The sequence below is a fragment of the Suncus etruscus genome, chromosome 5, assembly GCF_024139225.1.
Source record: "Suncus etruscus isolate mSunEtr1 chromosome 5, mSunEtr1.pri.cur, whole genome shotgun sequence".
Lineage (NCBI taxonomy): Eukaryota > Metazoa > Chordata > Mammalia > Eulipotyphla > Soricidae > Suncus > Suncus etruscus.
The window spans coordinates 49,277,394-49,287,686 of record NC_064852.1 but is presented as its reverse complement, the minus strand read 5'-3'; the positions used below and the strand labels follow the sequence as shown (position 1 = coordinate 49,287,686).

The 10,293-nt window shown below is 36.5% G+C and overlaps 1 protein-coding gene across 1 annotated transcript in view; it reads left to right on the top strand.

Annotated features, from left to right (window-relative positions):
* The window catches only part of NEB (nebulin), a 263,307-nt gene that overhangs the window by 106,087 nt on the left and 146,927 nt on the right, over nt 1-10,293 (top strand). Inside the window, exons 59-63 of the mRNA XM_049772977.1 lie at nt 1,158-1,469; nt 2,790-2,993; nt 3,662-3,766; nt 8,332-8,439; nt 9,766-10,077. Of these exons, the coding sequence (XP_049628934.1) occupies nt 1,158-1,469; nt 2,790-2,993; nt 3,662-3,766; nt 8,332-8,439; nt 9,766-10,077 (1,041 nt within the window). The remainder of the gene's footprint in view (nt 1-1,157; nt 1,470-2,789; nt 2,994-3,661; nt 3,767-8,331; nt 8,440-9,765; nt 10,078-10,293) is intronic.

The following is a 10,293-nucleotide window of genomic DNA, read 5'->3' as shown; positions in this document are numbered from 1 at the left end:
TTTTGGTTTTAAGTATTGGGGAAATTAGAATGGAAATTCCCTTGACCTAAGAGATACAAGATGTCTCCACCCTTGATGCATACTGTCATGAGACCAGCTACAGGCTGCAGATATGTTAACTGTCAAATCTTTTTTTATGGTGCCAGGAAGTATTCTGCTCAGTCGTGGTCATCAATGTCAGTCCTCTGTAATTTAGAGATCTTGGTTTTTGCACAAATCCTAGGACAAAATTTAGGATAGAGTCTTTCTTTATGGTCCCAGGAAAAGCCTTCTCAGTGGCAGTTGTTTAAATTGTCTTCTATAATTAGTGATCTTGGTTGTTACAAAGATTCTAGGAAGAAGGGTCTTCTAATTTCATCTCACCGCTAGGTGATGATATTTCTTCTCAGGGTTATGTATTTGTCTCTGAAGACAATTGTTTCAATAGATATTAATTTTCTTTCAAAGATAGATTTGCCCACATTTTAATCATGTTGCCATTTTTTGTGTATAAGTTAAAGAAGTTTCCTCCATTTTTAAAATATCAAAAGTGGATATCATAATTAAAAAAATGATTGATAATCCAGGTGTATTAAAAGTATTGATACATATTAAAATCCATTTCTGTTAAATATCATTTTGGGGGAGGGGTTGGGTCACACCTGGCAGTCTTCAGGGGTTACTCCTGGCTCTATGCTCAGAAATCGCCCCTGGCAGGCACAGGGGACCATATTGGATGCCGGGATTTGAACCACTGTCCTACTGTATGAAAGGCAAATGCCTTACCTCCATGCTATCTCTCCAGCCTAAATACCATTTCTAAGAATAATAATACAGAGAAAGATTTCACTAATAATGGAAAAAGCAATCAATATACAATATGATTCCTAATGTTCTCTCATGCATGCATGTATGCATACATGCACATACCAAAAGATACATCACATACCAGTTTAAATAATGGTTATCACAAATAGCAGAAACATCTATTTTATATTAAACTTTATACATATAGATGATTCAATTTTTAAAAAGATTCTAAGATGCATATATTTTATTTTTACATATTTATGAAAATCTTTCTATTTTATGTAAATAGGAAAGTTTGGGATTTGTGGTTGCTTTTTACTTACCAAAAGAATTTAAAATATTTGACTAGCAGTCCTTTTTTCTTTTAGTTCAAGTACAAAGAAGGCTATCGTAAGCAACTTGGCCACCATATTGGAGCTCGAGCAATACATGATGATCCCAAGATGATGTGGTCCATTCATGTGGCCAAGATCCAGAGTGACAGAGAGTACAAAAAGGACTTTGAGAAGTGGAAGACCAAGTACTCCAGCCCCGTGGACATGCTGGGGGTGGTGTTAGCCAAGAAGTGCCAGACCTTGGTCAGTGATGCAGACTACAGGAACTACCTGCACCAGTGGACATGCCTGCCTGACCAGAATGATGTCATTCATGCTCGACAGGCCTATGACCTCCAGAGCGATGTAAGTAGCCAAAAATCATAATGCTGTGCTAATGTGGCATTTTACTAAATTAATAACACTTGGGTAATACAACAGTAGTTGGCACAAAATTTATCTGTCCCTACAATTGGGAAATATCATCCCTTGAGTGTTAGCCCTTTAATCCCAGGCCATAAATGATATATTCTCTGATTCCCTCCCTACCTATCAAACTAGACGGTTTCCCTACTATTCAGAATTGTGTATTTCTATGAAATCTCTCTTTAGTATAAAGACACAATTACCGCTATTTTACAAGGATAACACTAAGACCCTTAAAATAACCTACCAATTTATATTTAATATTGCCTAACCCTAAGATAACTAGCATACAAGTAAAGCTGAACTGATAGGATATCCAGCCATGCAGCTGGCTGTAAGCAATCACAACAGGAAGTTGGCAGTCTCAGCCTCAATGCTGGGTTGTGCACCACCTCCACCAAATGTTTCTGAGTACAGATGTTGAACACTGGCTTCATTTTTCCATTTTTGTCAGTTAAAAAAAGGAGTGTCTTCTTTGGATTTTTTTTTTTGTTTGTTTAGCCAAAATAAATACTAAAGTACATCTTTTACATAAAACATGATGACCTAGTGTGAACTTCTGAAAAATGGGCTGGCTTTAATTTTTAGAGTGATTTTACTTTATTATATATTCTTTAGATGCATATGCTTTTCCTGGCCAAGGATAAATATTTATTGACTTTAGTCCTGAAAATAATTATTATTTTTTTCTTTTAAAAAATTTAATTGATTCACTGTGAGACATAAAATTGCTCATGACTGAATTTCAATCATATAATATTCCAAAACTCCATCCCTTCACCAGTGTACATTTCTTGACACAATGTCCCAGTTTCCTTCATTCCCCCCAACTTGCCTTTATGTCAGAAATCTCTCTGTCCCCCTCTTGTCCTACTGTTACTGAAAGAGTATCATGGTATCACTTTACCTTTTTCAGCACCCTGTTTTTATCCAGAGCTGGAAATACCTTTTGTTCTGGACATATGAAATTAAATAAATGTGATTTTGCAGTGTATTCAGTACATCATCAAAAAAAATTTTGGACTTAATAGTTATTCTGTGAAAACAAAAAAAAAATCGCACATAACAGAAGCAATGTAATGTAGCAATGTCCTCATATTAGTGAAGGAAAAGATTTTTTTGTAAAGAAAAAACTCAATTAGGAATTAAATTGTAAACCTCATAAGAAATGTTGAATTCTAAAGTCCTTTCTTTGAATATATGCAAAGAAATACATAACTAGTTTTAAAAAATATTTACTGCTTTATTTTTTGTTCACAGAACATGTATAAGGCAGATCTCCAGTGGATGAGAGGCATAGGCTGGGTTCCTATTGGCTCCTTGGATGTGGAAAAATGCAAGCGGGCAACTGAAATTTTAAGTGATAAAATTTATCGCCAGCCTCCAGACAAACTTAAATTTACTGTTGTGACTGATTCTCTGGAACAAGTGTTAGCCAAGAATAATGCTATTACCATGAACAAGGTAAGGCTACAAAATTTAGAGAACCAAGCTAAGATTAATAAAGCTGAATTGGAGTAAAAGAAGCATAATTGACAGAGAAAAAAAAGGCATATCTATCTATTTCATCTATCTATATTACTATTTAGTAATTCCTTATGTTTGTTATAAAATGGCCTATTTTACTTAAAATTTATGTAGAAAATATACTTAATTTCCTTTTTGTTTGTTTTTTTTTTTTGTTTTGTTTTGTTTTCTACTGGGGATTAGAATCTAGGGCTCTTACAAGCAAAGCACGTGCTCCTGAATTACACCCTGATTCACCCCTCAATTCCTTTAAATTGTTAACATACATTTAAGGGGCCAGAGAGATAGCATAGATGCAGGGCGTTTGCCTTGCATGCAGAAGGACGGTGATTTGAATCCCGGCATCCCATATGGTCCCCAGAGTCTTCCAGGAGTGGTTTCTGAGTGTAGAGCCAGAAGTAACCCCTGAGCACTGCTAGGTATGACCTAAAAAACAAACAAACAAACAAACATACATTTAAGACTTTTCAAAAACACTTATATGATCTATTCTGTTATGAAATGTTTACTGAAAGAAACTATTAAATACATAGTACATAAAATCATATTCTTAAAAATCTTTGGTTATAATATTTCCCATGATGATACTATATTTTCTTTTGTAGCGCTTATACACAGAAGCCTGGGACAAAGACAAGACACAGATCCACATCATGCCAGACACACCAGAAATTATGTTGGCAAGAATGAACAAAATCAACTATAGTGAGGTACGATATGTTATCATCATATGTTTTTTCCTAAATCTTCTCTGAAACATTTGATTAAAAAAGTTTGATTATAGCACTGTTACTCACTAAGTTATTTTTCATAGTTGAGTTTTAGACATACAATGTTCCAACACCAATCCCAACACTAGTGTCATCTTCCCTTCACCAATGACTCCAGGTTTCTTCTTATACCTTTCCCTTTCAACCTCCTATTTTGATAGGCTACCTTTTAAAATTTGGTTGATAAAGTTTGGGTTTCATGATTTCAACGTTGTTGACTCTATGGTTTGGATATTTAGTTCTTAATACCCCTATATACCTGAATCCTTTTGAACCCTGTCCTCTGATATTTCACATTTGTTCTTCCCCTCTCCTATTCATTTGTTTCCTTCTCCTCACTTTGGGACCAAGAGTGATTTTAGGCAATTCCCTTTAAACTATTGCATTCCCTCATGCAGTTATTCTAAATACCTCATACAAACGATATACTGTATTTATCTTTCTTTTTCTGACTAGCTTCATTTAACATGATATATTTCAGTTCCATCCATGTTGCATGAAATTGCATGATTTTATCATTCCTTATAGCTATGTATTATTTCATTGTATATATGTATATGTGCATATATATGCATATATGTAGGCATACACAGCCACATCTTCATGATCCACACATCTGTTGTTGGATATCTAAGTTGATTCCAAATCTTAGCTATTGTACTGAGTGCTGCAATGAATAGTGATGTGCATATGTTCTTTTTAACTAATGATTTTCTGTCCTGGGGATAGGTAGCCAAAAATGGAATTGCCGGGTCATATAGTAGTTATATTCTGCATTCACACAACTTCCTTTCCTGTTAACTACCATCTCAGTCTCTCAAAATCTAACTCATCTGGCAAGATATAATGCAAAGGATGTTCTTAGTTGGAATTTTGCTGATACTCAATTCAGAATAAATTCTTGATAATAAATTATCATTGCTGCAGGTATTTGTGAAAAAATCAGCTTCAAATACCTCTTGCAGTTTAGCTTTGGTAGTTTGTTCCATAGGCTGTCCATACTTCTCCAAGAAACCTTAAATACAGGGAAAAACACATTCACCTTTGATTGCCAAACACTCAGCACCGTCAGGGCAGAGCCTGTACCAAATAAAGACTGAACTAGTTTCCAGAATTAACAGCTAAAGTATTTTCTTCTAGTCCCATCTTGTACTTTAGGCTCATGAATGTCAGCTCAAACTCTCCTATTTATTTTAAACCTATTCACTGCTCTAATTAAAAAACTTAAAATAATTATATATATTATTGGTATATAATTTAAATTTTGTTTCCTATAAAGAAAAATGCAATATCCTATCTAGACATTATTTTACAGCCTTAATATCAACCAAAAATGTAGAACATTTTGAACTCTAAAAAGTAAGACTTTTAGAAGCTAAAAAGATACCTCAAGCGATAAAATTAACTTGATATTGCATGGCCCCATAAGCATTGCATTGTTTTTATTTGGTTTATTTTGATTTGGGGGCCTTATCTAGCAATGATCAGAAATTAATCCTAGCTCTGTGATTTGAAATCACTCCTGATGGGCTCAAGGAACCCCATGGGATGTCAGGGACCCAACCCAAGTTATCTGCATCCACGGCAATTGCCCTACTCTCTGTACTATTGCTCCAGCTCATCAACTACTTATTTATTTAAAATAAGACCCTATTTTTTTATTTTATTGTAACAATTATGATCTACAGAGTCCTTCATAGTTGCATTTCAGATATATAATGAGTCAGGGCCCTTCCAACCACCAGTGTTAACCTCCCTCCATTAAATGACCCAGAGTGCATATTATCCCACCATCCTTTGCCCCGTGGCTCAGCCCCTTTGAGTTTAGATGGTTAAAGATTAGGTCCCTTGATTCTATTATCATTGACTTCATTAGATATTTATTATGTCCTTATTTATTTCCCTGCCAATTCATCTGAGACAATTTGGTTCCTGGCTCCAGCATTTCTTTATTTCTTTTCTCTTAGTTTTATACAAAAATGAGGGAATATGTGAAAAATTAAAGAATCCATGTCCCAAAGGTCTATGAAAAAGGCGTGAGCCCTGATTTAAAAGATAAAAGAAGGCCCGGAGAGATAGCACAGCGGCATTTGCCTTGCAAGCAGCCGATCCAGGACCTAAGGTGGTTAGTTAGAATCCAGGTGTCCAATATGGTCCCCCGTGCTTGCCAGGAGCTATTTCTGAGCAGACAGCCAGGAGTAACCCCTGAGCACCGTGGTGTGGCCCAAAAACCAAAATAAATAAATAAATAAAAGATAAAAGATAAAAAATACAATAAATAATTTAAAAATGTGTGTGGCATGTTTTTTTGTTTTTGTTTTTGCTTTGCATAGGCTCAGCAAAATCTGGAGGAAATAGAAAGGAAAAACCTTTGGAGACCTTACTCATGAAACAGCCTGGCATAAGACCAACTACAGGCTCCAGGCATACTAACTTGTCAAACCCCAAAGTCTTTCTCTGTGATCCCAGTAAAAGCTCTTCACAATCATGGTTGTTGCTGTCAGGTTTCTATAGTTAGAGATCCTGTTTTTTGTATAGATCCTATGTCAAAGTCAGGGTGAAACTGAGCATCTCCTGGTTTTATCTCACCATTAGCTGGCAATGCAGAGAGCCCTGCCCTGAAAACAGGTTGTTGCTATTACCAAGTGGTCAAGGTGTCATATGAACCCACGCTGGAGCAAATAGATGCCAGGGCAACATTAGGGTCTTCCCTGGCAGAAGACAAATTGCTGATTCTGGTGTAGAAAACCATGCTGGTTCCAAGAATGGGATCAAAGGATCAGGGTCATATGGCCTATGTCCAATCTTCTGAAGCCTAAGCCAAGCCACTATGACAAGTGTTCAGGGTGTAAAGCCCCACTGCAATATAAAATTTATGTATTTCTATCTCTATTGTATAAGAACTTCTTTTCACACATAACATTTCTCCTATTTAATGTGCCTATGCAAAATGGAACAATGCTACAAGGTACTACTGGTGCATATGGTGGTAAAAAATAATAAGCTAAACAATTCCGATAACCTGATTATAACATGAACTCAGAACTCTAGAGAAACTTATTTGTTAGAATTCCTACTAAATAGGCCCAAAAAAAGGAATGGGGAAAACTACATAAGAAGATAGACAATAATAATTATACTTATTAAGAAAATACATCTAAAGAAATATTAGAAAGAGGTTACATATGTCCCCCTTAAGTCTTTTGAAATAGATGAGGGGAGGAGATAAAATCCAGAGCACAGCTTCAGCCTGTGATATAGTCTTGTGGATTCTGAGAAGTGGCTCCCAGCAGTTATCTAACAGGAAATGTCCTCGAGCTGGTGCTTCTTAGAAACTGAATCTGGTAGCAAACAATATTCCACAGCAAGGAGAGGTGGGGGAAAGGGGCCACCTAGAGCAAATCAGCAGCAGCCATAGTGGCAGCTTCTTCTCAGAATGAGTCAAGGCAGAATGAAAATCTATCTTATCACTTTCGGAGCGGGTTGGCAGCTGGCTGGAGTGGGGAGAATGTCCACTCCCTAAGGAATTAAGAACTGAAGGTAAAAGGGTTATATGGAGGATCGGAGCAGAGAGAGTGATCTCAGTAAAAGCTCTTCACAATCATGGTTGCTGCTGTCATGTTTCTATAGTTAGAGATCCTGAGAGAGCTGCGAGAGTGAAGGGCTAGAAAAAAATTGACTTCCTGAATCAGATTGTGTATAGAACATTCTTAAAAGCCATCATAATTTTCAAGTCTAGAAAACTTAAGTGATATGGTAAATGAGCACTATAAGTCTACACCATGAATGGTTTAGAGGAGACCCTAATATTTTTGTTTTTTGTTTTTGGTTTTTGGTTTTTGGTTTGGTTTTGGTTCTTGGGTCATACCCGGCAGCGCTCAGGGGTTCTTCCTGGCTTTATGCTCAGAAATCGCTCCTGGCAGGCTCAGGGGACATATGGGATGCCGGGATTCGAACCACCATCCTTCTGCATGAAAGGCAAATGCCTTACCTTCATGCTATCTCTCTGGCCCTATAGACCCTAATATTTTTAAAGTAAAATTGTTATATCTATGTAAAATTTAGCTTATTATTTCAGCCACCTGTCAGGTTTTAGATATGAATGATAATATCTATCTTTTTTCCACAGGGTTTTTTTTTTTTTTTTTGGTAGAGGGGCAGGGTTGGGTCACTTCTAGCAGTGCTTAGAAACTGTTGTAGCTCTCTGTGCCAAAGTGACTTTGGGTGGTGCTTATGGGATCATCTGTGGTGCAGGACATTCTAATTGGGGTCACTTGCATGTAAGACAATAATCTTACCTCCAGTTTTATCTTTCTGGATCTCCTACTAAATTTTATAATACTTTGTGGAACATTTTAGAATTAACATGATTTAATTTTACTGTTGCTAAACATTGGAATATTATTTTTTAGTTCCTAGCATTTTAAAAGTGCCATGTATCATTTGATAATCTCCAAACTTTAGCTTCCAAGACTTTTGTTTCAATTCAAGTTCTCTCTCCACAGAGTCTATATAAACTCGCCAATGAAGAGGCAAAGAAGAAAGGTTATGACCTGAGAAGTGATGCTATTCCCATTGTAGCTGCGAAGGCTTCCCGGGACATTGCCAGTGACGTGAGTTGTTAACTTCGCTCTGAATAAATGATCAAGGTTAAATTGTTCTTCTGACCAGAATGATTACACACCTTCTAGATTCTCGCTGGGGGTAACACACTTCAGTTGCAGTGCTCTGTACTGAATATTATTCTGAATGAGAGGTCTGAGATTGAAGAATATCATAGATGCTTCCTTTTACATTAGAACATTTTGCTCTGAGTTTATATATCTTATGCCTTCCTCACAAATGGATTTTTCCCAATATCAATAATTAATTAAATCAGGAGCCAAAAAATTTGGAGAATCCCGTGTTAATATATGATTTTTCTATTTTGTGTGTTGCTTGAGCAACTTATCTAAAATCAAACTCTTGCTTAGTATAAGGTTAAAATTTAGACTACCCCATTTTCTTCAAAGTATACCAAACTACATCCTGCTCACTCATCTACACTTATCGAACTTTCTCAAAACTACAAGTTCATATTTTAACATTGGCTTTTATTTCAAGACGAAGTCAATGGCTATGGATTAATAAAAACATTGTTTACCTTGTATGACTGGAACACATAATTTTATTAGGATTATGGTTTTAAAAGTTGGTCCTGCCAGTGAGGTGGCGCTAGAGGTAAGGTGTCTGCCTTACAAGCACTAGCCAAGGAAGGACCGCGGTTCGATCCCCCGGAGTCCCATATGGTCCCCCCCAAGCCAGGGGCGATTTCTGAGTGCTTAGCCAGGAGTAACCCCTGAGCATCAAACAGGTATGGCCCAATAAATAAATAAATAAATAAATAAATAAATAAATAAATAAAAGTTGTTCTGTTTAATAATGCTTTACTGGTGTCATTGGTTTTCAAAATGATACCAAAATTTACTGCCATCACTGAATGTATGATTGCATTATGAAATAATAAATTTTCCTGTGGCAACTTAAGATAGCCCTTAACCTAGACTACTTCCTCTTGAAGACACTAACTTAATTATCAAACATACCAAGTACTTAACTTTTTGACATGTGTTTGACATATAAAAACTTCTTTGCACTATAAAAACTAAGTTCCCAGTTTATATGTCCTACTCCCCCACTTCCATGGATGTTTTCTCCCCACTGTGTATACTTCTGCCTCTACATAACTCCAAAGGTAAATTAGGTATTGCAAACAATTATGCGGCTTATATTTATTGTACCACCTCTATAAGTTTTTAAGGTAAATATTCCTGCTTTAGCTAGTGCTATTTAAAGAAGTTAGTAAGCAATTTTGATGTAAGAAAATAATTTTCTATAGATTTCTGGCTGCTGATAAAAACTTATAATGAAAATATTTGACTTGTGTATTGTTTTCTCAGTACAAATACAAAGATGGCTACCGCAAGCAGCTTGGTCATCACATTGGGGCCAGGGACATTAAAGATGACCCCAAGATGATGTGGTCCATTCATGTGGCCAAGATCCAGAGTGACAGAGAGTACAAAAAGGACTTTGAGAAGTGGAAGACCAAGTACTCCAGCCCTGTGGATATGCTGGGTGTGGTGCTGGCCAAGAAGTGCCAGACCTTGGTCAGTGATGCAGACTACAGGAACTACCTGCACCAATGGACATGCCTGCCTGACCAGAATGATGTCATCCATGCTCGACAGGCCTATGACATCCAGAGTGACGTGAGTGCATCAGGATTAATATAAACACTATACATTATCCTTTATGAACAGTCCTTGGGCTTATTCAAAATAAGGTTCATTGATCCATGGGTGAAATTTGAGACAAAGTGTAGTTTTCCTACTTTATTCAGAATACCTTAATTGTCTTTATAAGAAAATTAAGTTGATTTAACCAAAGCAGAGCTGGATTAGAGGTCAGAGTGATAGCACAGCAAG